Here is a 27,540-nt window from a genome sequence, read left to right as displayed (position 1 = left end):
ATGTCACCCCAAAGCGGAATGTTGGGTTCTTTTTCTTCTTCTTTTAACTAATAATGTTGGGCTTTTTTGGGTGACTTTAACTTGCCTCAGCTTCATGGACCTTTAAATGCACCGCCTCATCATTATGATATGGTACGTCATCACATATATAGAAGGTTGCTTTAACCGATTTTTTTTAATAAGAAAAAAAATTGAGTTAAAAATGATACAAATTAAGTAAGAAAATATGATTTGAATTCTGTTTTTAGAATCATTAAAATAATAATAAGAAGAAAAGATTAGAAAATGGATAATTTTATGAAAAACAAGGAGATTATAAAAAAAAATGAAAAATTTCTACTACTTAATAGAGTAACTCATAATTATTACATAAATATTTAATTAAAAATATTAAATAAACATAAATTAAGGCGGATTTTATTTGGAGGCAAATATAACATGTCTCTTGCTTTTGAAATCCATTTACCCAAAAGAAAAAGCTTTATAGGACGTCCCAACAATGTCCGTTTATAGAAAGTCGTCTAAATGTGATGTTAGTTTGGTAAATAAGTATAATTTTGATGTTAGTTTGTGAAATGCATTATAGTTAAATTAGATCCATTAATAATTTTTAGGAATAATTGTAATTGAAATAACATTTTTAATGTGTAAAAAACACTCATTTCCTTGAAATGATTTTTTTAAGGTTATGATTTTTTAAATGATCAGTCAATAAAAAATAATTGTATATGATATAAAAAATTAATTTAAAAACCAACAAACTTTTAAATTAATTTTAAAAAATCAATTGGATATGTTACGGTGAGGGAGATATACTAAATAGGAATTTAACAAAAATTTAAAAACTGTTAATGATTTTTGGGACTCGGGTGATTCACGTAGAATCCATTCATGATTTGAAAAAATTGGGGACATTTTACGACCCATTCTCAATGTTAAACTAATGTTTTTTTTATTACATTTTTACTCATGAATTAAAAAAAGAAAGAAAAAAAAACAACCCAAATTTTGCCACAAATAAAAAAAAGAGAAATTATAATTAAAAAAAATTGGTGTTTTGTTTTTAAAATATCATGTTAGTTGGTTACTATTTTTTATATTAAAGAATTAGAAATAGAACATATGTATCTTTTTAATATTTTGTTGGAACAAAAAATCATCGCATAATTTGTTGAGCAACAAAATTATAGATTTTGTCTTATCTTCGTCTATTTGATTTGTTTTATCCTTCAATCTTTTTATAATCAAACATAAAATAAAAATATTTATCCAACCTAATACTATAATTTTTAATAATCAAAAGACAACCTTAATATGTTAATGAATCAAAATAATGTGTATATGTGAAAATAGGCAAGTATTATATTCTACTCTACTCAAGTCTAACGAAAGTGAGTCGGGAAAAATATTTTAAAATAATAAAGTTGAAATCTAACTGCTAGGGCATATACATGATTTTTCACACTTGATAATAATGAATAATTGATTTCCTTTTTGACTTGAGGGTAGTTGCTGTCCTGTGACTAGTTGATTTATTGATTCCGAGCAATTTTTTTTTCTTAATTCAGCTTGATCTCTATTATTATCCATTTATAATCAAAATTAGCTACTACTAAAATGGTTGGTATCTTGTTTGATATGGGACCATCCAACAAAACCCACCTACTTGTAAATATAAGCAAATTTATATTTAGCTCACCTCGCGGTGTCTCTTGACTTTTTCTCTTTTTCTTTTAAATTGAATTTTAGCATAACAAGTTTTCAAGAGGGGAAAATAAGAGGAAACGAATTAGAAAAAGAACGAGAAACACGGTGCTTTTTTTTTTTGAATAGAAAAAAAAAATCAGGCCATCAAATATGTCGCGGTGATTTTTGGATATCAAGCTATTGATTAGCATTGACTCGCATTTTTTAAGATCACCACCGATCTTTTATTTTTCCGAAGAAAAGGGAGAAAGCTCGAAAAAACCCTATTTTTTAAGAGATCAAAGGTCCGGGGGTTGGTTACGCAAAGGGAAGGTACTAGCACCCTAAACGTCTATAGTACTCTATAGGAACCTCTTGCTTATTTTATCTTTATGCTAAATTAATTATTTGTTTGAAAATAAATGCTCAAGTGTGGAAAGATTAAAGAGATGGGTTAAAAAGAAAGGAGAAGGAAAAAGTTTTTGTTTATTTTTTATTGATTTGGAAAGACAAAGTCTTTTGCCTACATACCCGAATGGGATCAAAATCATGTAGTTCGGGGTAGAAAGTCGAGTGGTTGGTTTTGATTGATTTTAAAGTTCGAAAAAAAGGAGAGTTTAGGCAAGGTAAGAGACCGAGAAGGCATAGAAGAAATAAAAGAAGTGAGTTCGATTGATTTTAAATTTGAAAAAATGTTTTGATTGATTAAAGATTGATTAAAGATTTGATTAAGAAAGAAAGAATAAAGATTGATCCTTTTTTTTTTTTTTTTTTTTGGAAATTATGCGGAGATAAGTCTAAACGCGCCGGATCCCTTAAAATGACGTTGGATCAAGTGAGGGTCCTTTTCCTCGGATACGGTTCAAATCACATGATCGTCCTCGGCGGAAAACATAAAAATAAATGTGAGTGTCGGTGCAGATTCTCATTTTTATTTTTATTTACATTGGACCTAGATACATTCTAATTGACAATAATAAATAAAAATTTCAAATGCATTAAAATAAATATGCTAGAAGAAATAATAAAATGCATGAAATACAAAACAAGAAATACATATGGTGCATAAAATAAATAAAGAAAATAAAATGCAAGACATAAAAATAAATATAATGCTGGAAATAAATAAAAGAAAATAAAAATGCAAGACATAAAATAAACATGATGCTAAAAATAAATAAAAAATGCAAGACATAAAAATAAATATAATGCTGGAAATAAAATAAAAGAAAATAAAAATGCAAGACATAAAATAAACATGACGCTAAAAATAAATAAAAAAATGCAAGACATAAAGTAAATATGATGCATAAAATAAAAATAAACAAAATAAAAATGCAAGACAAAAAAAAAAAAAAATAAATAAATAAATATGATACTGGAAAATAAAATGCAAGACGTAAAATAGATATGGTGCTGGAAAATAAATAAAGAAAATAAAAAAAATGCAAGGGCATAAAGTAAATATGATGCATAAAAAAGTAATAAAAAAAAAAGAATAGAGAAGAAAAGGGGGTGCAGAAAGTAAAATACTAGAAGGAACAGAAAAAAGGAAATGGGCTCAAAATAAAAAGTGGGCTTAACAGATCAAATCTGAATCGTCAGATTGATCGAAGCGTCCAGATTTGATCATGGGGAGACACAGTCTTAGCCATTAGATCTTAATCAGACGTCACAAGAGAAGAAGAACAAAGTAAAAACCAAGAGGTGAGACGCATCTGATCAAAACAGGGGATAACATTGGCCGTTAGATCTAGGATCTAACGGTTCAACCCTGATGGTCCATGGGGACACAGAGATCCGCGTGCACCATAGTATTGGTCATGGCAGCAGTATAAATTAGAAAATAAACCCTAAAATAACATAAATCCAACTTCTTCCTCTCTCTAAAGAAACGCTCAGAAGCTCTCTTCTCTCTCTAACCACACACCGCCGGAAGCTGTTTACCGGCGCAGTGGCTGGCCGGCCATGGGTGGCGGCGCCGCCGCGTCGGAAAAAGAAACTCCTCCTTTTTTTTAAAAAAACTACATGTTTTGAATTCCTTTTTTCCCCTAGTTCTCAAATCCACCGTTATTTTTTGAAAACCAACACTGATAAAGCCTAGATCTAGCCTTGAATCTTAGAAAAAAGGTGAACTACCTTTGTCCTTATGTTATCGTTTAAGCTTCAGAAAACGGTTACGGCTTGGGTTGTGTGGGTGTGGGTGTTTGACGTAGTGCTTGTGGTTGGTGGTGTTTGGTGTGGGCTTGGCCGTTGGTGGTGGTTTTGATGTAGGTTTTAGGCCGCGTGAGTGAGTGGGTTACTGTGTTTGCGGTGTTGGTGGTTCACGGTGGCTGTGTTGGCTCGGCCGATGGCTGGGCTCGGCCGATGGTGGTTTTCGGTGGCTGTGTTGGCTCGGCCGATGGCTGGGCTCGGCCGATGGTGGTGGTTCAGTGGCTGTGTTGGCTCGGCCGATGGCTGGGCTCGGCCGATGGTGGTGGTTCTCGGAGGAGGAAAGGGGCTGAGTGGTGGCTAGTGGTGGCTCTTGGCTGTTCCGGCGTTTTGACTGTCCGTATTCCCCTCTCTCTCTCTCTCTCTGACATGCACAGTAATTAATGCAGCATTTAAAGGACATAATTAGGGTAAAAAAAACGAAGAGCCCCTCTGGGCCTGGACCGAGAAAACCGAAAAGAAAAAAAGAAAAAAGGAAAGGAAAAGGAAAAAAAAAAAAAAAATAAAATAAAATAAACTAAAAAATAAAATAATAATAATAATAAAAAAACGAAAAAAAACGAAAAGAAGATACTAATAAAGATATTAATAAAAAAACGGAAATAATAAAAAACACTTAATAACAGGAAAGGAAAAGAAAAGAAAATAATAACTAAAAATAAAAATAATAATAATAATAAAAAAGGTAAATAAATAAATAATAATAATAAAAAAAGGGCGTCTTCAAAACAAAAATGAGGTATTTTAAAATACCTCCCTGCCGAAATTTCATCTGAAATGATGGAAATTTCCGGCTTAAAAGACGAGAAAAAAGAAATAAAAACGGGTCAAAAATGGGGTATGACAAAATATTATAAAATAAATGGTATCAGAGGTACCTAAAGGTAAAGCGTACATAGTGTAGCATTATTGGAGAAAAGGAATGCAGAGGTTAAAATTTATTTATACCAAAAACAGTTTGTTTATAAATAAATTCTAACCTCTAAAGAAAACTACCCTTCCCTCTACCTCTGTAAGCGCGTTCTCCTAATACACCCTTCATTAAGTCCCTCACGACAACTTCAGCAGTACACAAACTAATTACAGAAAAGCAAGCTGCTAGACTTAACTAAGAAACCAAAAATGCATTAACTCCACTGACATTTTTTAGGTTGTGTCTGGTAGTTGTTTAATGCACTGAAATGAGATTATTTATTTGAAAAGGATTAAAGAGAATCCAATAATAAGAGGAAAGGAATTTTCAGAGAGAATAAAAACTTTTGTTAAGAATCTCTTCTCTAAATAATAGTTTCATGATGATACCTTTTGTGTAACGTGAAAAGAATGGAATGCTTACACCCTACTCCGAGTACATCACAAGACAATGCCGGCTGTTAACCTTTTGCCCCACTAAAAATTCTATACTTTTATTTTTACCACAAACACATAATTTTGGTTAAATTTCTATTGTAAAAAGAAATTATATCAACAACTATTTAGAAATTATTACCAATTTAATTTTTAAAATAATTTTATAGAATTTAAATAATTTAGTATACATAATACTTTGTTATTGAATGATAACATGGAAATATTTTATATTAGATTAAATTATAATTTTGATAATTTTAATAATAAATATTTTAATATAAATGAAATTCATGATCTTTTATTCATAGGAAAAGTAATGAATCATCACCACTCTTATTTTATTTAGTCAACCACATTAATATTATTTTTTATATATCATTAGTCAATGATTTTTTTTGTCAAAATAAAAAATTTATAAATTTAAAATATTTAATATATAAATATTTTAAATTTTATTTTATATCATTTTATATGTTTTTATTCTGAATAGTTTACATATTTTTATTTTACCAATTTGTAATTAATTTTTATAATATTTTTTTTCAAATTAATTTTAATATACAGATTATTTATACTCTAATTATTTATGTAAAATTATTCATAGACAATGAAATAACATACTTTCTTTTTTAGTTAACAATATTAATATTATTTTCTATGTATCATTATTAAAAAAATTATTAATTTCTTTTAAATTATCAAAATTTATAAATAAAAAAATATTTAACATATAAATCCTTTTAATTTTACATAAATAATTAGAATAAAAATAATTTGTATATGAAAATTAATTTATACAAAAAATTACGTAAATAATTTACATATTAATTTATTAAATTTAATTATAAATTGGTAAAATAAAAAAAAAATTATATAAACTATTTAAAATAAAAAGATATAAAATAAAATTAAAGTTATTTGTATATTAAATATTCTTTTAATTTATAAATTTTATTAATTTAAGAACAAAAAATTAATAATTTTTTGCTAATGATATATAAAAAATAATATTAGTGTAATTAATTAAATAAAGTAATTGTGTCATTAGCTTATTGTTTTATTCATGAACAAAAAATCGTGTATTCAATTCTTATTAAGATATTTCTTTGTTCTTATTTCTATTAATTTTTGTTCACATGAGAACAACCAAAAATGTTTAATTGAAAAAATAAAAAAATAAAATATCTTGATTTAAAATAGAAGAAATAAAATCACGAATTTAAAATGATAGAGAAATCAAAAGTACAATTTAGTTTGAGTAATTTATTGTTTTTACTGTGAGTAATGTTTAGTTCAAATTTCTATATATTTTTTGATATTTTTAACATTTATTTAATGTATATTTCAATTTAAAATAATTTTTTGGTATAAATTACAAATATCTTTTATGATAAATATTTTTGCTTGAGTTGTATAAGATAACATGAGTGTTAAAGATTTTTCTTTAAATATTTAATTACAAATGTATACTCAAAACTCAAATTTAATATCATTGTTTAAATTAAAACAATCCTATATAGATTGATGCACGTGTTGGAAGATATTTGATCTAAAATATGTTCCATACGTGACTTATTTAGATAATATGAAATTGTATAAAAAGGAAAGAAGTATAGATGGGGTGAGAGATTTCTATAAATATATTAAAGTTGCCTTGGGTATCAAATTTTCATCCCATTTTGCCCTACCTCTCTACATTGTTATTTAGCCACGGTCTTGTTATCTATTTGAAGATTGATGTTATTATTCCTATTGTGTATAAACTTTGTCATAAATATATGCACGATAGTTATCCTATTTATTGAAATCATTCCAGTAAAAAAAATTAAAATTAATTGACATGATTAAGCTTCACCTAAACTGTGTAAGCAAGTAAATTAAGCTTGAAGTTTAGTAAAGAGTTTTTTTTTTTGTTTTTTTTAAAATAAAGATCCATGATTGAAAAATTGAAATAGAATTCAGGACTAAATAAGAAAAACAAAAAAAGGACTTTAGGAGATTGCTTAGGGGTAGGAAGCTACATTACCAGACCGAAAGGAGGGGCCGGGAAAGGAGGAAGCTTTTGATTTTGGCTCTTGCATCAGAGTTTAAAATAATATATACAAAACGACATAAAAAAATCTTAATAGTCAAACTTTTAAGAAGTAACTTAAATAATAACATTTAAAAGTCTAAAGAATATTAAAAAAAAAAAGAGAAAGAAAGAGTAAATGCAAAGGCCGTGACTTGCGAGCGAAGAAGGAATTTGTTTTTAATTTTTTACCGGGAACAAATTAAAGCTAAGGCGGCATAAATTCCCAGGGCAACCAAAAAAGAAAACCTCGTAACATTAATTTCAGTATCAATAATTAGTAATAAAAAAGAAAACTTTTTTATCTCATTATTAAAAGGAAGAAAAAAAAAATCATATTCTGGAAATTTGCTTTATTATTCGAGAAAACTCAAGTGCGTAGTGCGTACCGCCGCTACTGAAAGAAGAGGGAGGGTCCTCAAAACGGCGTAAAAGAAACTGCCTGAAACGCTCCTCTTCTCTCTCAAAAGGTACGCGTGCGTGCGTCGGCTTCATAGTTATAAGATGTATTCATTTTGCTATCACCATATTATTATTATGTACCAAAAATCATGTTTGTTTCACCCAATTTCAAAATCAGTTTTTTTTCCTTTCCCTCCTCAATTACTAGAATATTAATTACTGTTCAAAGTCTGGAGGTCTTCCACTGTCAATTCCGTTTTTTCAGCGTTTATTTGGGATCGTTCTTACTTTTCGACTGTAACGGATTTATTGGATCATCTCCCACGCCCTTTTCAATTATTTTTTGGGGAATTTCATTTCGTTTTATTTGTCTCGCCTGTGATTTGAGGTTGGTACGATATCCGTGACGAGTTTCATCATAATACCATACAAGTTTTTCCCCTCTTCCTGCTGATTCTACTGATTTTGAATTTTTTAGGTGTTCGTAACTATCTATATTCTGTTGGTTTAGATCGATTAAGAAGTTTATTTTTGTCTTTAAGTGGGTCACTTTAGCGTCCCCTTAAAATAAAAAAAAAAACTGATTGTACTTGCCCTTTTTTCAATGCTCTACCTTCATTTTGGTCGTGTTCATTTTTTTGTGGGGTGTTTTGATTTGGATTTTTGAATTTTGTTTAGCTTCAACTAGATTACTGGTTGAGTAACAGCGAGTTACATGTTTTGGATCATGCTTTTGACTGTCATGTTATTGATCGTTGCAATTGATGGTGTGCCTTTTTTTGTTACTGTTCCAGGCAAAAGGGTTGTGTTCACGAGTGAACGGTGTTGATTTGTATTTGCTGATGCAATTGGTGGTTAGGTTGGTTTAAGAAGCTAAGAACTGTTGCTACTACTTCACAATGGGCGCTGCTTGTTGTGTTGCTGCCAGAGACAAAACCATACAAAGTGGATCAACCAGTGACAATTTGCATCGGAATGTTCGATGTTCTCCAACATGGAGCTTTCGTTGGGATCATCGAGGGCGTGTAGCTGGTGAAGATACTTCTATAAATTGGTTTTCTGACGGTATTAGCAGGAATGATGGATCAGAGAATAAAAATGAATCAACATATATGTCAGAGGACGGAAGTCCACTGCAGAATGATCAACGGAAAAGATGCCAAAAACCATCAATTTCGCAAGTAACTGCTGCACATAGGAGAAATTCAACTTCAGGTAAGTCTTGGGAATTCAGCTTTCTGACTTTAAACATCGACCTATTTGAGTTGGACTTTCTTGAACACGCTTTTGTCTTAGTTATTCATAGTTCATTGTACACTTATAATCACCAAGCTGTTTGAAAGATATGAAATTAGTACATGATGCTACATTAAATTTTGAGGCATGATGTTTTCTCACATATTTTTCTGCGTCAGAAGCTATCAGACATGAGTAAAAATTGAAAATTAGCATCAAGTGTGGTTACTTAAAAGGATAGTTCTGTAAAGGCTCAAAGTTATGTCTTTGGAGGAGAGAAACTGACATCACAAAGTGAGAGCAAGAACAGTAGAACTATCAACTATTTTTGGTTTATTTTTCACATTGTTGCACTAGCAGGCCTAGAGGAATTATATGGTTATTTTAAATATGATGGCACCATTGATTGAAGATAAATGAACTGTTAGGAATTCAGAATTTTCAGTGCTAATCGATGTTTAAAGTTAAGCCATGCACATAATAAACCAGAAAGGAATGGGAAACAAAATTTGAGAATGATTTAGTTATAGACAACCAAAATGTGAGATTAAGCAATTAGATTTAAAGTTAAGCCATGCACATAATAAACCAGAAAGGAATGGGAAACAAAATTTGAGAATGATTTAGTTATTAGACGACCAAAATGTGAGATTAAGCAATCAGATTTTGAGACAGTCTTAGATTTACTTCGGATGATCTTTTGTGTTTTGGTTTTGGTGATAGTTTGTAGAAAAAAAAGCAAGACTGAAACATGAATGAGAATGGATTCATTTCAACCCTTTTCATTAAGATTTTTGATGAATCAAACTTGCTGAGTTTAATGGTAAGTTACCAAAATATTGAAAATAATTGCTTACCGTATCCATGCTTGTGCTCCCTATAAAATCAAGCTGGCTATTCAATCTCCCTTGTTCAGGAATCATTACATCACATCTTCTATTTTCTTATAAAAAATTTGTTTCTATTTCTTGGGGGGGGGGGGGGGGGTCTACCAAACAAGTTATAAAAGGTTCCTTTGTCACGCATTTTATATCTTCAAGTGGTTACTAAGGAGAAATCAAGGTAGAATTCTTAACACTTGGCTTAGTCAACTTAGCTCTTAATACAGAATATTCAAGTTTCTTTTTTGGTTATTTAGATTGGTGAATTTTTATTAATACTTCCTCAGTTCCTCTTATTAGTGAACCTGGAAATATAGCTTAAGCTACTAAGAGAATAACTCAATAAGTATAGATAAGGTGTTTTTGCATTGCCTGGTTTGCAGCCTTTTAAAATATGGATTACAACACTTTAAATTTAACTAATCCAGTGGTTTAATATTATTCTGTTAATTGGTGTCCTTTGATAGTTTTTGACATGGTTGTTTGTGATAATTGCAGACCAATCTTTTTCAAGGACTGTTTCTACAGATGTGAGCGTCGAACAGGTGAGGTTATAATTTAGTGATTGGTGAATGTGTGTGTGAGTATTGTTGGTATATGATTTCTTTGACACTCCCTAACGATGAGTTACTTTCTAGGTGAATAGGTTGGCAGAATCATCAATAGTATCTTGCCCATCTCCCACAAAACCATCACTGCCTTCAACTTCATTATCAGCATCTCCTTTATCATCTCCATGTCACATACCTCCATCGAGCTCGGCACCTTTAAGGTGGCCCTGCCATTCCCCAGGACACCACCTATCACGGCAAGCTTCCGATAGCCGTATCCCAGCAGTTAAGTCACCCAGCAGCTTCTCTTTGTCTGAAGAAAGGGCTGTGTTTTCTTCATGGAGCAATGAAGTGGGTATGCACTCCCATGGTGGATCTTCAGATGGTTGGTCTATTCCTGGCTTTTCTGAGCTGATGGGAACTCCCCACAGAGAAAGATGGTCATTTGATAGTGAGTCATTTGGTTTTAATCGAGAAAGATTAGCTAGACCCAGTAGTTGGTTTTCAGCTTCACAAGTTGATTTGCAATCATGTGGTATTTGCTCAAAGCTTTTAGCAGAGAAGTCTTCTTGGAGCACTCAAAAGATAATTGCAAGTAATGACCTTTCTGTAGTTGCTGTCCTCATCTGTGGACATGTCTATCATGCTGAATGTTTGGAGATTATGACACCTGATATCAATAAGTATGATCCAGCTTGCCCAGTTTGCACTTTTGGTGAGAAACAAACTATGAAGTTGTCTGAAAAAGCTCTGAAAGCTGAAATGGATTTGAAGGCTAGAACCAATAAATCAAAGAATCGGGTTGTGGACAGTGATATTGATGATGATTCTGTTGTGTTTCATCACTTTAAAGGGAGAGGGCTTAAAGGTAAAAGTCCTAGGATAGACTCCAGTTCCAATGGGAGAAGCTCCTATGGGAAACCTTTTCTGAGGCGACACTTTTCCTTTGGATCAAAGGGTTCCAGATCTACATTAGATAATCACCCTACAAGAAAGAAGGGTTTCTTTTGGGCAAAATCTAGCAAGGAATAAGCTGCTTCTTGGTTGTTGGGAGGTCAGTGGCACTATCTTCATTTTTGTTTGTGTATGTTTGTCGATAGCATTTTTGAATTTAGCTTATGCCATGCATTGCAATGAAGAAATAAGGTATTGTTGCTTTTCCATTCTATAGTTGGCATGTTATTGTACTTCAAAGTCTTTTAGGTTTAGTTGCGTGCAACAGAAATTGAACTTCAAACATTTGATATGCCCATGGCTTGTCGGAAATCTTCAATAATTCTTCTGTACTTTACACTTTTTTTCACTTTCTTTATCACAGGTTCCACTGTTGAACTTTTGTGCATCCTCAATTGGTTTGTGAAAAGGACAAAATGCAATTTATGATTTCAGAGCATCTGTATAAACTAATCTGCAATTTCAACTGGATAAGAGGTTTGAAGTTACTCTGTAAAGAAGACATACAGAAGTATAAGTTGAACATACAGACGTAAAATATTATGTTTAGACCCCAATGTTCTTTCTGCATTGTACAGGTTGATTTGTTTATTTCATGGATATAATTCTTATATCCAAATGATGTTCAGTTGTCCATGGTTCTTATGTAATGCAAACCATTAGCCCTTCGGAGTTTCTGGAGTTGGGAAATGGTCTTCAAAGATTGATAGGCAAATACCAATTATTTCGATCCACTTAGTTGGTTGCTTTTAATGAAGGAGCAGATTCAGGATAGCCTATTATCAAACCAGTGTTTTTGCAGTTAGCAGATTGAATTGAATACTTTATTCTGATGTGTTGCCTTTAATGAAAGAACGGTTTCAGCATAGCATCCGGTCAAATTAATATTTTTTTGTCGGTAGTAAATTTATATGCATATTCATTCGTGGGTTGTTTGCTTTCATTAAAAAGAAATGAAAGGAGTTATGTTGCTTCTTTATTGCATGTTGAATCATGTAATAGAGTTCTTTGGCCGTTTCATTTATTTGTGTTTTTAATTTACATCACTAAACTTATGATGCCCTCTGTTTATTTGTTTCTGAATTTATGTATAACGTTTCAGCGGATGTAAGCTCTACCGTGTCTATTGTATTTTCTCGCGGGTTTTAATTCCTAGTTTGTTAAGGGTGTTCCCCCTAACTCTACTCTTAACAACAACAAAAAAAGAAGTTTAAAATAATATTATTCAGAGTTTAATTTTAATATGCGTTATGATATTTGAACACTCACCTTTTTCAAACATTTATACAACACATCCTTTTTTTCTATTATTTTTTCATATCATATTATTTATATATTTATATTTTTTTGTCCTTATCACTCTTCCATTAGATGTTAATTAGGATGTCGGATGTCTAAGTATTCTTTTCCTTTTCATATACTATCCGTGTAAGAATTTTTACTTTGTCTACCGATTAACTTGTATCTTAGATATGATTTTTAAAATAGTTTAAGTTAATGATTTTTAATGATATATCATATCATATATAAGACAATTTGAGATCGGTTGATAACTTATTTTTTTAAAAAAATTTGTGCTTATTTTACTTATACTTAAATACTTAATATAAAGTGAATGAAAAAAATGGTTATGAAAATTGTATTAGAAATATAAAATTAATTTATAATAAATGAAAATTTTATTATAGTTTTTAATCTAGGTATCAATAGCATTTTCAAGCTCCATCAAATTTGTTTTTTTTTTTTTTGAATTTTTGAATTGATAAACACCTGAAGAGTTACAAGCTTATACATATTAAAGAGTATGTAATAGAAATAAATATTATATTGAAATAAACTATTTTATTAGTTGTGATAAATTATAATAAATGAATATTAATAGTTTTGAAATAGAAATAATTTTGGAAAAGAAAAGCATATGAATGGAAAATGATATTTATATAAATTAACAAAAAAATGTTTTTTATTTTTTATTTTTATAATTTTTGTGTCCTGATTCCTGTTACGTTGCAGCGGGTGTGAGGTGTAGGTGTGTTGTTCTGTGACGTCATATCTCCACCGCCATTAAGAAGAAGAGGAAGTGATTACCGACACTCAGTTTAAAAGAGCTATAAAATAAAAGAGAAGCTAGCAGGCCTAGAGCATGCACACACAACACCACCCGCCACTAACCTGCACCCTATATATGTATCTACTATGCAATTATGCTTTATAATATCAAGTTCAGGTGCGTCTTTTCAACACAATAATCACATTAATAGTGATGGAAATTGCTTATTTGTTTTACTCCCTATCTGTGTATACCTATCCATATTAATTTGGACATATATTTTTATTTTTTTTAAATATATAAAATTAATTTATTAATTATTTTGGTTATAAGATTTTTTTTAATTAATAATACATCTAACTAAAATTATTTTATTTTTCGAGACTATTAATTAGACTTTGGTTATTTAATCAATGTATAGTTAAAAACATTGACTCTCAAATTTAAAAAACAAAGACGTAAAATGGAGATCAAGAGAAGAAACTAACTGATGCCTCTGCCAGGAATGCTGAAAGTAGGAATTAGCCCTATAGCAGAGAAGCTAAGAATGAATGAAAATATTGTAAGAAAAAAATTACAATATATGCATGGTCATTACATTCTAATTAAATTTATGTTATTTGGTGAGGAAAGATAACATTATACTATTGGCTTATTCTATCTCATTTCTTAGTTTAAATCTTATTATCTTTAAGTAGAGTTAAACTAAAAAGGAATATATGATTGAAGTTTTATTTTTTAAACTTTTCATTCATCTCCGCCCTATACAGTCTACATAACGCAATTTCTTTATCTTTTTCAAAATACTCATTTTTTGTTTTGATTTCTTTTATTTTACATAAAAAGATTGACAGGCACACAAAACAACTAAAAATATAATTTAAATAAAGGTGAATATATATTTGAAACGGCCTCGTTAAAAAGGGCAGGAATGGAGAAGTGGAAAACTCGTGATTTGTACCATTGAGGCATGTGGTTTTGTTTTTGAAGCCAAGCAAAGAGATTGGGATTAATTTTGGGTTGTGGCAATTGCAATGTTCTCACAGTGCCATTTTCTCTCTCAGTCCCCAATACCCAATAATAGTACCTTTCGTCTGAGAGCCATGGCACCTCACAGCTCGCCTCTTGAACTCAATCACTTCGCCGAGGTCGGTAACAAAGTTGCCGATGCTGCCGGAGAAATTATTCGCAAATACTTCAGGAAAAACTTCGACGTTATTCACAAACATGATCTCAGTAACTTCATTTTTATCCCTTTTCATTTTGTCTAATGCTTTTTATTTCTGTCTGTGCTTTTACTCAATGTTGCATTGCAGGTCCAGTAACCATTGCTGATCAATCGGCTGAGGAGGCTATGGTTTCAATCATACTAGACAGTTTCCCTTCTCATGCTATGTAATTATTATTTAATCCCATCACCTTCTTCTTGTTGCCGAGTAATTCGAGATTTTTTTTTTTTAAAAAAAAAAGTTCAATTCGTTATAATACAGTTAGTGAAATATTCAAATGAAGTGGTAGCTACTGCCTACTAGCACGAAAGATTTACACACTCATTTTCCGCATTTGCTGACATGGAATCAGAAGCTTATACTAGTTTCCATTTTATAACAAGTCAGGCATCCTTCCTTGTTATGCCCCTTTAACCTAATGAAATAAGGGATTTACTATTAGAAAACTTGACTTTATCAATGCTCCAGAATTCTAGCCTTTAGATTGATAAATTTGTAATGAAATTTATGTTGTTTAATTTACAACTAAACAAGAGAGAAGTGTATAATGCTGCTGTTTCCCTAGTGCTTATGTACATGGGTGATCAGCAGCATAACCCATGGAATACTCCATAAAATTTGCAACAGGATGGTTGATTCTGTAGACTGAAGCTCAACCTTGGATTTCCACTAAATTGCAGTTATGGAGAGGAAAATGGTTGGAGGTGTAAAGAAAAGAATACTGATTATGTTTGGGTATTAGATCCCATAGACGGGACAAAGAGCTTTATTACTGGTAATTTTCTTTCATTGTTGAGCCAGAGTTCCCAAATTTCGCTTTGACTCTGCTTGTTTTGTATCCATTTTAGGAAAACCCGTATTTGGTAGTCTCGTTGCTCTTCTACAAAATGGCACCCCAGTAAGTATCTCTTATCACTTGAATGCTTATATAGAGTTAGAACCGGTCACACTTAATTTTCCTTGAACTGCGTCACTAATTATTGCAACTTTCTTGCTAAAGAATGAAGAAAATTGAGATATTCAATCATCTTGATTTCTTTAATATTTTAAACTAGTCCGAGTCTTTTTTCTTTATACCTTACAATATGAAAACAAATGCAAAGAAAACAATTGAAAATGTCAACATCGATTAATTGCATTCTTTCTATTAACTGATACACTTACTCATTTGTAAGTAATACTTGGTATTTTTACCAACATAGTTACACTGTAGACAAAGAGAGGATGTTAAGATAAACTACAAATTGAAATTGATCTTGTCATCATTTTCAGTTAAGTCGTAAACTTTATGTTGTTGAGTTTCGTTTCCTTTTCAATAGATTCTTGGCATAATTGATCAACCTGTGTTACGAGAAAGGTGGATCGGGATAACTGGAAAGAGAACTACACTGAACGGACAAGAAATATCTACACGCACTTGTGCGGACCTTTCTCAAGCATACTTGTATACATTTCTTCTTTTTCCTTAGCAAATTTTATTATGGATTGTTTCTTCAGTGGAAGAGGGAAAAGAGGGTTGTTCTGGAAAAAGAGTAGTTGAATTTATTTTTATTATCTGGCATCTGCAGCTTTTGACATGGCTAGCATAGGTTTACAAGTCTAACTGGTATCAAGTCTTATGTTATTTTTCCCTATATAGGTATACCACAAGCCCACATCTGTTCAGTGGAGATGCAGAAAAGGCATTCATCCGTGTTAGAAGCAAGGTCTCCACATAATATGATAAAATGATCAAATATACCGTCAGAATATTTAGTTTGAGGCATGCTATTTCCCAATTTTAATACTGTTTAGCTTCTACTAAAGTATTTATCACAATTTCAAAAACACATGGTTGGTTCACATGAACCCATTTGTGTTGTAAAAAATCTTATTGTATTTCTGAATTCACCTTTCTTGGTCAATTTGATTCTAAAATCTATAAATATTATTTACAACACCTTTTTGACCATTTCAAAGTCAATCCTTCTGAAATAATCAAGTGTCACAGAGAATATGAATCCAAAATATCACACTGCACTTTGTCTTCTGCTTAGTCATGTCTCTATGCTTCAGTATTGCCAAAATGAAACTTTTCTGTTTCCCAAAATATATTTATCTATATTTATTGTTGTCATTCTGTTATTCCTTTTTGCACCTTTACAGGTTAAAATTCCCTTATATGGTTGTGACTGCTATGCATATGCTCTTTTGTCTTCTGGTTTTGTGGATCTTGTTGTTGAGTCTGGTCTGAAGGTATGCTGCACTCTCGCCTTTGATTGCATGTTTAACTTTAGAAACTTTTGACCAATGTAGAGCAAAACGTAACCCAAGATGATTAAAACAATATTTGTTAAATTTTGTATTTCAGCCATACGATTTTCTTGCACTGATACCTGTTATTGAAGGCGCTGGAGGTGTCATAACTGATTGGAAAGGAGATAAACTGTTTTGGGAGGTTTCTCCACTTTCAATCCCAACATGTATGGCGCCTTTGCTCTAGTTTCAATTTCATTCCTAATTGCTTTTCTTGGTCTTCTTGCCACCTTCAATGAATGAAACTCTAAAAGTCATGCAAGTTTTTGTCACTTATCGAGTATCGCTCCTTTGAAGCCTTGTCTTATGTGCATGTGGCAGCAGGTTTTAATGTTGTGGCCGCCGGTGACAAACAGATTCATCAACAAGCTCTAGATTCATTGCAGTGGAAGTGATAGCTTGAATTAACCTTAGGTGCAAATAGTCTTGGTTCAGATGTTCCAGAGGACATGTATATTCGGCATTTAAGTTGAAAACCGTGCACTCAGAATCTTGAATAAGTACCTGCAGAAGTTAACCTCTTTCTGGATTGGATGGTCACGAGCTCTTCAACACCTTATAGCAAGTTCCAAAATAAAATTTTCTGTAAGTTAGAATTCCATGGTAGTGTAATAATTTTCTGTAAGTTAATGATTCTTCCCAAGTCCTGTTTTAAAATAGATTGATGAAATTAATATAAAGCAAACGCTAACGGCCAAAATAATCTAGTTTTATGCTTGAGTTATGGACAAAATTATTATTATTAGAAAAGTATAAAATTAGTAGACAAAGTACGGTACCTCGAATTAATACAATTTGTAAATTTTTCTGTAAATGTTGAGTTATTATCAAAGTAACTTCAATTCTTAAAAAATTCAAACGATATAAACATTATTTTCCACCTAAAGATAGACGCATTTTATTTTTAATTGTTTTTTTTCGTCTGGATAAAATTTGACAAACTGAGCAGAACACCAGACAGTGAAGGATATACTAGTAGTCGACGAAAAACATACAATGAGGATTTGAACTTGCGGTACAACTTTTGTTTTTTTATACAAACAAGCCAATGAACGGCGAAGTCCTTCTTTTGACTTCAAACTTAGAAAGGAAAAGAAAATGATGAATGTGATATCGGAACCTATGATTAATGCAGAGTAAACTGCAAAGTTAATGAAAACTGTACAAGATTGCAAAGAATGACTAAGTATCGGTCAGGGGCTTGATTCCAGTTTCTTTGCTTCATTCAGTTTGCGCACACCCTGAAGGATCAGAAAGACAAAGACAATTAAGAATTTAATACAGATAGAATTCCATCATTAAATTCCGTTATCAACTTGGAAATACATTACCTTGATGAAATCTCCATGAATAACATAATCACGTTCTGCACGAATAGCAAACAGACCAGCTTCAGTACAAACATTACGAAGATCAGCACCATTGAACCCCTGAAAAGTCAATACAATAGAATAAACCATTAGGAAAAGATTGAGAAATATTTTCAGCATGCATATAACTCTTAAGTATCCTTAATCTACCTCAGCAAGCTTCACAACTGCTTCATAGTCAATTTCACCACGTTTTGTAACTCCTTCTGCATGGATTTTGAAGATTTCCATCCTTGACTTCCTATTTGGTAATGTAATTTCAATTTTCCGATCAATTCGACCATGACGAAGAAGAGCCGGGTCAAGAACATCAAGCCTATTTGTAGCCATAATTATTTTGACCTGGTTATAACACATCCAAATTTAGAAAGAAGATATATATGTATGTAGTCAACTTTCTAACCAAGTGCGAATCTCCTTAGGATTGTGAACATGGAACACAGAAGAGGAAATCACCTTTTCAAGATGATTTAATCCATCCAGCTGGTTAAGCAGCTCCTTGAGGGTTCTTTGAATTTCACGATCAGAACCTTTGCGGTTACTGGAACGTCGTCCAGCAATGGCATCAATCTCATCCATGAATATGATGCAAGGCTAAACAAAAAGGATGGAAATAGTAAAAATCAATTCTACAAGGGCATGAAAAAAAAATCCTGTTTTGATGCAATGCAAGTTCTCAATACCTGATGATTGCGGGCATATTTAAACATTTCCCTAATTAATCTTGCACTTTCACCAATAGATTTATGAATTATAGTACTAGATACAACCTGAAAAGAAAAAAAAAATATTTTATTTATTTATTTATTTATTATAACACCCATCAAGCACTTTGTTCACACAGCACAAAGACAAGAGTTGAACCTTCAAGAATTTAGCATCTACGTTGCAGGAAATTGCTTTTGCTAATAATGTCTTGCCAGTTCCAGGAGGTCCATAAAGAAGAACACCCTGTTTGAGAATATTTTCCTTTATCAAACATAAATCTTAAGTCATTCATACAAAATGTTTCATACCATACCTTGGGGAGTTTCATTCCAATTCCAACCCTGAGAAAAAGCTCAGGATTCGTTAAAGGCAGTTCAATCGATTCCCTGAGTTGTCGAATCTGATCTGAAAGCCCTCCAACTGCAGCGTACTTAACATGTCCCGTGTCCCCTCCTTCAAGTTCAAGTTCAATTATATTATTCACAATATAGTTAACCTGTCAAATGATGAATATAAAACTAGCATGTCAACAATATTGTACTGTAGAATAGTAATCAGCCCAAGACAATAAATGATGGATATATACACACACATAACCTTGAGATTAAGCTCAGGAGGGAGTTCAATCGATTCCCCGTGTTCTCGAATCTGTTCTGTAAGCTCTCTAAGTGCAGAGTAATTAGCATTTATAGGGTCTTCATGAAGCATGTTATACACAAAAGGGTCAACCTGTGAAATGATGAATAAAATAGTAGCATGCATGTCAACAATTAATGTAGAATAGTAATCAGCCATGCAAACACAATAGATAGATGATGGATGTATATACTTGGGGCGGAAGAATTCTCATAATGGTCATGGTAGTCCTATCCAGGCTAACTCTTGTGCCTGGAACTAGCTTCTCCTTCTCCACCTTACTATGAATGCCAACTATATGTCTATCTGCTCCACTGCTTGATTTTACTATAACTGAAAGGATTCAAATCACATACAATGCTTGATTGATTATCTCAAACCAAATCACACAACTTTATGGCTAACAAGAGGACTAACAAATGAAACAGTTTATAAAAAGAATTCAACAAAGCAAAAATTAAGAGTATGCCTGTTTTCAGTAACTGAAAATTCTAATGCACTTTTGATCTCTATATTGTTGTTAATTTTCAAATTTAATCTTCTATTTTTTTTTTATCATGAATTTGTTCTTTACCATTTTAATTGTACAATTTTTATTTACTCGACGTGCAATATTTATCCGAAATGTTGATTTGATAACATTTGACATCCAAGGAACACTCTTCTACATCATCAACATTTCTTTTAAATATTAGAAGTTAAATTATTGAATAAATAAAAGTTATATAATTAAAATAATGAGGATCAAATTTGCGGGCCGGGAAAAAAAAAGTGGCAACAATAAAAGCACAACGAATGCAATTAAGTGAGATAAAAACTTTTCCATGTCAACCAGTTAACATTTCCATTTATTAAAACAATGATAGCCTCAAGCGAAAACAAGTTAAACCATGAAATGAGTTATTCTTGCACACAACAGTGTTGATTCAAGAAACGTAGAAAAGAAAGTTTATTCTTACAGCGTTGATTGTGATCATTATAAGGCCCTTCAACAAGAGTAACGAGTTGGCCACCCCTCCTCAGGGACTGAGTTGTCGCATATTCCTTCTTTGCATCCCGCAAAACCCTTTTGGCTGATCAAATGCAGAAAGAAAACTTTGAAAAGAATATATCAAAAAGAAGTGAAAAAAGTTTCAAAGAAGAAACAAAAAAAGAACCTGCTCGGATTCTGTAATGGATTATTTGACAAAGGTAAAACTTTCTTCGATACTCGGCCACCGCAGAAAGACGTCGTAAAATTTCGTCCATTATCTCACACTCTCACTGTGTCACAGTTACAGCATCAACGAACTACTAAATAGTCGTTCTTATATTCATCTTCGCCAAATAAATTTGGATGAACCATATTGAAACAACTTCGCTTGCCGCCTCAGCAAGAAAGTTACGTTCAAGTAATAAATATACTATTATATTTTATTTTTATTGTTGAGAAATCTGATTTCTTGTACTAATTGTTTTTATAATGATAGCAATTACTATGTCAGTAATTTCATTATACTCGAATGTTTATTTTAATATGATTAAAATCATGATAAATAAACATTTTTAAGTATAAACATTATATAATAATTAATACTTTAAATATATATAAATCATAGTTTGAATTTATGATGAATAATTTAAATTGTGATATAAAATTATTTTTAATTATTAATAATTTATTTAAATAAATTATTAAAATTTAATCTAGAAATAGAGATAAAAATGTAATTTGTGATGATTGGAGGATAAATTTTTCGATAGTTGTCAATAGTGTATGAAGGAAAATTAAAAAATAAACCTACATATGAATTTTGCACATCCCGCGTCTACTAGAAAGTATAATAAATAAATTAAGTGAATGAATATGATCACATATTATTATTGATGCATGGTTAAGAGAGTCATGATATATGATCAGGAAATAAAATGGAGTGAAAATGCTTCGCCTAATTCTTGAGAAAATGCAAATGGAAGAAATTACCCTATTTTCTTTTATTTATGTATTTTTTAGCCATTGATTTCCTTATTAAAAAAGTCCTTTTTTTCTTCTTCAAATAAGACATTTTTATATTCCTTTTCCATTTCATGTAGTTATATATTTGTTTTTTTTTTTTTACATCTATCTTACGATTTTTATATTAAATTAGATCAATATTTTTTTCATATATTAATTATATAGTTAAAAGAGGGGTTATATTTATAAATTTTTTATATTCATACATTTTTGCATCGTAAAATATTATGAAATATCATCGTTAAAATAATCTTATTAACTGAAACAATGTGTGTGTATGTGTATTAAATAACACCTCCTTCAATTTAACTTTAATCCTTACTGAAAATTCCAAACGAAATCTTATAAACATTACTTCCACCTAAAGCCATACCGTATTTTTCTTTTATCACTGAATAGAATTTGAGCTAGACAATATATAAAATTATAACGTGACAAACTGAGCGGACACCAGGGAAGGATAATTAGTCGACGACAAACATGCAATGAGGAAAGGAATGGACAGTGAAGTTATTCCTTCGTTTTCAAATTTAAAAAGGAAAATAAAATGAAACGAACGTTTTAAGATTGCAAAACAATGAAAAGGGTCATGCTCCAGAATTAAGTCCTTTGGGTTGCCACTTTCCAACAACAATTTGATTTTAACGTAGAATAGTAATCAGTCAATTTAGCACAATAAATAAATGATAAAAAAAAAGTTAATTAAGTTTTTAGTTCTTAATTTTTTTTAAAATTTAGTTTATAATACCTAAATTTTTGTTTGATTGATCAATATCTCTTAATTTTTTTCATTATGATTTTTAATTTTTAAACTTTTAAAAAATTACATTTTAATCCAAAAAATAATAAATTTAAATTTTTATTTAGGAATTAAAAATTAAAATTTTTAAAAGTTTAAGAACTTTAACTATTAGAACAAAAATTTAAGAATTAAGAACTTAATTAATCAACCGAATATACTTGGTGCGGAAGAATCCGCGTAATTATGCAGCGCAACTCTTGTCCCTGCAGTTAGCTTCTCCTTGTCCAATTTACTATGACATCCAAGTAGCAATTTTAGGTCTTTAATTTAAAGTAACAAAAATTCTTTTAATATTTATTTTAGGTCTCACACATTAAAACTTAATCGATCGTCTCTAACCAATCTCTCAACTTAGCTAACAAGAGGACTAACAAATGAAACACAATTTATATAAAGAATACAGAAATGCAACAACAATTAACGTTATGTGTGTTTGATTAACCGAAAATCAAAAGACTTCATTGTATTCGTAGTTTTTTTTTATTATTGTCATTTGTTGAATTTAATCTCCCAATTCTTTTCCTTTTTTTTTTATAGATTTAATCCCGCTATTTTAATTGCACAATTAAAATAGTGAGACCAAATTTGAAAATGAAAATGAAATTCATGATGATAGTAAGAAAAGCGAAAGTGCATTTAAGTGAAACCAGAACTTGCTCACGCCACACATTAGCATTTCCACTTATTAAAACGAGCATAGTCTCAGTCCAACCAAATGAGCAAACAAGTTAAAGCAATAAATAAGTTATTCTTGCACAGAGTGTTTATCTCTTGAAGGGTAGAAAACAAGTTAGTTATGCTTACAGCTATCTTTGTAAGACCCTTGAACTTCAGCAACGATTCCGCAAAGACTATTTGAGATCATCCTCAGTTTTCGTCAATTTCTTCTTTACAGCCCACAAATACATTCTGCCTGAGTACAACATAATAATGCTAAATCAATTTACTAATATCCGTGTTTCTTAATTTGCCGGATCAAATGCAGAAAACTTGAAAAGAATATAAAAGAACTTGAGTTATTAAAAAGCAAAGAAAACACGTAAAACTTGAATGCAAAAGAGAAAGAAAAAGAAATGCGGGTTGGGGACCTTTTCGGAGTAAGGCACAGCCTGTTAGATAACGGGAACGCTTTCTTTGATACACGGCCACCACCGCAGAACGACGTCGTGTCTCGCTCGACATTATCTCACAGTTACAGCTACAGCATCAACGAGCAACGTAACTAACTAACTAACTCTCTCTGATATGCTAATGCTCGTCGTTCTTAATTTCATCTTCGTCAAATAAATTTGGAACCATGTTTAAACAACTTCGCTTGCCGCCATACCCTCACCAAGAAAGTTACGTTCAAGTAATCAATATACTATTTTATATATATATATATATATATATATATATATATATATATATATATATATACTCTTTTGAGAAATCTCATTTCTTCTAGTAATTGTTTTTAGGATAAATAACAAAATTTGTCTTCCAAAGTGTAATATGATAATAAATTGATTCTTAAAAAATAAAAAAAATACAAATTTAATGTTTTCAATATGCAAATAATACAACAATTTAATTTTGTCATTAAATTTGTAAAATTATTTTTTTATTAAGTTATGATGTTTAAGGATTAATTTATATTTTTAAAGAAAAATTTGATATTAAATTAAAAAGTTTAAGAATTAATTTATTATAAATTTATTTACAAGACTAATTTATTATAATTTTTTATATATTCAATGACTAAATCTAAAATTTTCATTTTTGAGGGATTAACTTTTCAATGTCTCACATATTCAGAGACCAATTTAACTATTTAACATTATTTTTACAATGATAAATTACACTTAACTATTTTTTTACTATTTTTATTATTTAGGATAAATATTTATTTTTGTATAAATAAAATTTATTAATAAATATTTTTAAATATATAAATTATATTATGAATATACTTATAGTAAATAAATATTTTTATATGTCAATTATAATTTAGATTTATAATAAATAATTTAAATTATGGTATAAGATTTTTTTTAATTATTAATATTTTAAAAGTTATTAAATTCCATTTTAAGATAGATATAAAAAGACAATAAATTATTTTGTCAAATTATACATTTACACCTTATACTATTTAATAATTTACAGTGAAAAAGAAAAATATATCTAAGCCTAATATATAAACATGCAATCACTTCTTTCTTTCATATTTTTTTATCCCATTTTCTTCTCACCTTTCTATTCTTTTTCTACCACAATATTTATACAGTATTATTTATTTTAATATTATAGTATTTATATTGTTTTTAAATTTTTAAAATAAATAATAAAGATTGAATATTAAATAGAAATTAAATTCGCAAAATGGAGAATGAAAGGATCATCGGTTTTAATTAATCCCACCTTTACCCCTTTTATCATTTTTTTCGATTATAAATCTTCTTACCATGTCAAAACCAATAATGTCACGTAAACTAACAATGGACTTAACTATTTAATTTTAATAATTGGAAGACGTTTGCACAATTAATAAAAAAACTAAATTACAAAAAAATATTATAGGAGTTCCAAATTAAAAATATAATTTAGGGTATTTTTTATGGAAACAAATTAAAGTCAATAAAAATAATCAATCTTTTTCTGTTACATGAGAAATAATCCAATCTAATTACAGGTTTCCTCTCTCCCATTTTAAGGTGGACCATTACTGATTTTTTATACTAATACTTTTTTATAAAAAAATAATTAGAATGCATTTTGAGTTAAAGAATTTCTATATTACTGTTTAATTATAAATTATAATATATAATAATATTGCTAATTTTTATAATAGTATTTTTAAAAAAATATATTTAAAGTGATTTCTAAATAGTTGATACTGACAAGATATCAATTTTTTTAATAGGTGGGATTATTGGCATTCTAATTAATATAGTTATTTATACTATTTTAAAAATCTATATTTAAAAAATTTAAATGAGAGGGACGAATATGAAACTACAACTTTTCTGATATTTTTGTTACCGAAAGCCCGGAGAGATGGTGAGGGGTAAGAGAGATGGAAGAAGAGACTGTATGCAAAATCTCAAAATTAAGTTGTAATAATCTTTGTTTATTTAATATCATTTCCTATTAGTTAGAATATCTATCCACGATACATGATCGCTTAGGTTGACTGCTATTTTTTTTTATACTAAAGATTGGACTATTGAAGTAAATTACTCGTTTAGTATTTTACCCATAATCCCTCTGATTGTAACACCGAATTAGGGTTTATGAAAATCTTTATCCATAATTTAAAGCTGTTCATTTTTGTGAGTGTCCAAATTTTACCTTAACCTAATAACTATAAGGCAAGGCACTAAACAAATACATTGCTAGTATGAACCTTGATGAGTAAAAACTATACGAATAGATTCATGAAGTAACGGTTTCTTTCTTGACGAAAAATTAGGAAGGGTATTAAAAATAATAATTAAATACTTTCATCTCTTTTATATTTTTTTATTAGGCTAAAATATAATTTTTGTCTTCATATTTTTTCAAAATCTATAGTTTTAGTTCTTTTATTTTTTAATAAAGATATTTAATTATTTACTTTTAAAAAATTTATAATTTTGGTCCTTCATTTTTTAATTACATTTTGTCTCTATTTAAAAAAAATGTAATTTTGATTTTTATGATCAATTTCAAATGTTAATTTATATACTCTGTAAACGTTGATGGACACATGTATATTTATTTATTATTCATGTATTTTTTTTAATTATTTACTTGTTAACAAACTTAATTTATTAAAAAAAATTAAAAAATATATAATCAAGTCTGAAATTAAAAACGAAAAATTAAATTACAGATTTTTTTAAAAAGTGAAAAACAAAATATCAAAATTTAAAAATATTTGTATGCTTATTTATATCCATAAGACTTTAGTTAAGAGATATATCTAAACTCAATTCCACTTAAATCAATGTAACTTTGATGTTTTAATTTTCATGCGTTTAGATTTGTGCAACTAAGCATTTTTTTTCCATTAAATATATAATGCCTTTGAAATTAAACACTACATGAGTGACATGACCAATTGACCATTGTCCAAATCTTTCTCTCTTTCCTCTCTGAAATGGATGGTTGTATTACCCTCCTCTTCTTTCCCATACTTTATTGGTCTATATTTTTATTTGCACATGTGAATGGTGGTCTAGTAACATGCTAAAAGGAGAAAAGAGAAAGAAGGGTAGAGCTTTACTTACATGCATTCATCCAAAAAATAGTAGCATCTTGAATGATCAAGAGGAAGTGTAGACAAGGATGTGGTCATAACCCTGTCATGTGTCATCTATATACACCAGGCCAAACATAATGGGTGAAGATTTATTCAAAACCTACCCATATTTATTGAACCCGAAACCAAATCCTATTCTTGACGAATGAACTTCTCACATCATTTTTCTCACAATCACAATTCAGCGTTGGGTAATCTTTCTTTCCCTCTCGGCAATATGGAGCAAGAAATTGACAGTTTGATACTCAACATGGGTTCACTTGGAACCAGCTTTCCACCAAAGTAAGAGCGTTCAGCTACCAAAAAAAAAGTCCATGTTTCTTTTCATTTGTTTATATATTTTTTAGTTTAATTTTGATGCAGTCTTAGTATAAAAGATTTCACACTGACAGGTCAATTAAAAATCACTTTAGATATGATTTTTAAAATAATTATTACGAAAATCAACAATTTTCAATTACATGGCATATATGCCTGATGGCAAATTTTTTTTTGAAAAAAAACTTTTGAACTATTAATTTATTTTAATTAATTTTAAATTTTAAATTTTAAATTATCCTTGTTAGAGTTTAGTTTGTGACTCTATTTGCCCAGGAGATCAGGATTGTCAATGTATTACTCGGGAAAATCAAGATCATTTGTTTGCATGGAAGATGTACATTGCGTGGAGGATCTGAAGAAACCAGAACATGCTGATGCAAAGAAAACGAAGAAACGTTCTCACAGGAAGGAATTGCTCAACCTTGCTCCTTATCCATGCCGAAGGGCACCAAGTTGCACTCAATTAACTACCCCATACGTCAACGTGTAGGACATTAATTTTCTAG

The 27,540-nt window shown here is 30.1% G+C and overlaps 3 protein-coding genes across 5 annotated transcripts; 2 read left to right on the top strand and 1 right to left on the bottom strand.

Moving 5' to 3' along the window:
* Nucleotides 1-7,653: 7,653 nt before the first annotated feature.
* Nucleotides 7,654-12,361, top strand: LOC114414467. 2 transcript variants are annotated; one of them, XM_028378740.1, is made up of 5 exons: nt 7,654-7,788; nt 8,515-8,935; nt 10,336-10,382; nt 10,476-11,442; nt 11,707-12,361. In XM_028378740.1, the coding sequence occupies exons 2-4, from the start codon at nt 8,620-8,622 to the stop codon at nt 11,418-11,420; spliced, it is 1,308 nt and encodes a 435-aa protein (XP_028234541.1). In that variant the 5' UTR covers nt 7,654-7,788; nt 8,515-8,619; the 3' UTR covers nt 11,421-11,442; nt 11,707-12,361. The 2 variants fall into 2 exon arrangements, with proteins under 2 accessions (XP_028234541.1, XP_028234542.1); XM_028378741.1 differs by lacking the exon at nt 7,654-7,788 and adding an exon at nt 7,879-8,108.
* A 1,938-nt stretch (nt 12,362-14,299) lies between these two features.
* Nucleotides 14,300-17,619, top strand: LOC114414466 (bifunctional phosphatase IMPL2, chloroplastic-like). 2 transcript variants are annotated; one of them, XM_028378738.1, is made up of 9 exons: nt 14,300-14,628; nt 14,709-14,787; nt 15,302-15,396; nt 15,470-15,519; nt 15,941-16,065; nt 16,261-16,327; nt 16,767-16,856; nt 16,972-17,083; nt 17,238-17,619. In XM_028378738.1, the coding sequence occupies exons 1-9, from the start codon at nt 14,427-14,429 to the stop codon at nt 17,309-17,311; spliced, it is 894 nt and encodes a 297-aa protein (XP_028234539.1). In that variant the 5' UTR covers nt 14,300-14,426; the 3' UTR covers nt 17,312-17,619. The 2 variants fall into 2 exon arrangements, with proteins under 2 accessions (XP_028234539.1, XP_028234540.1); XM_028378739.1 differs by having other exon boundaries at nt 14,301-14,628; nt 17,241-17,619.
* A 443-nt stretch (nt 17,620-18,062) lies between these two features.
* On the bottom strand, nt 18,063-20,878 carry LOC114414045 (26S proteasome regulatory subunit 10B homolog A-like). The gene is made up of 11 exons (XM_028378413.1): nt 20,788-20,878; nt 20,590-20,703; nt 19,824-19,963; nt 19,681-19,723; nt 19,308-19,432; nt 19,151-19,237; nt 18,970-19,056; nt 18,743-18,880; nt 18,437-18,628; nt 18,248-18,346; nt 18,063-18,157 (listed from the first exon to the last, which is right to left on the bottom strand). Exons 1-11 carry the CDS (start codon nt 20,876-20,878, stop codon nt 18,110-18,112), a joined length of 1,164 nt encoding a protein of 387 aa, XP_028234214.1. The 3' UTR covers nt 18,063-18,109.
* Between the last annotated feature and the right edge of the window lie 6,662 nt (nt 20,879-27,540).

Source organism: Glycine soja, chromosome 6 (assembly GCF_004193775.1).
Source record: "Glycine soja cultivar W05 chromosome 6, ASM419377v2, whole genome shotgun sequence".
NCBI classification, from domain to species: Eukaryota; Viridiplantae; Streptophyta; class Magnoliopsida; order Fabales; family Fabaceae; genus Glycine; species Glycine soja.
This window is presented reverse-complemented; position numbering and strand designations above follow the sequence as displayed.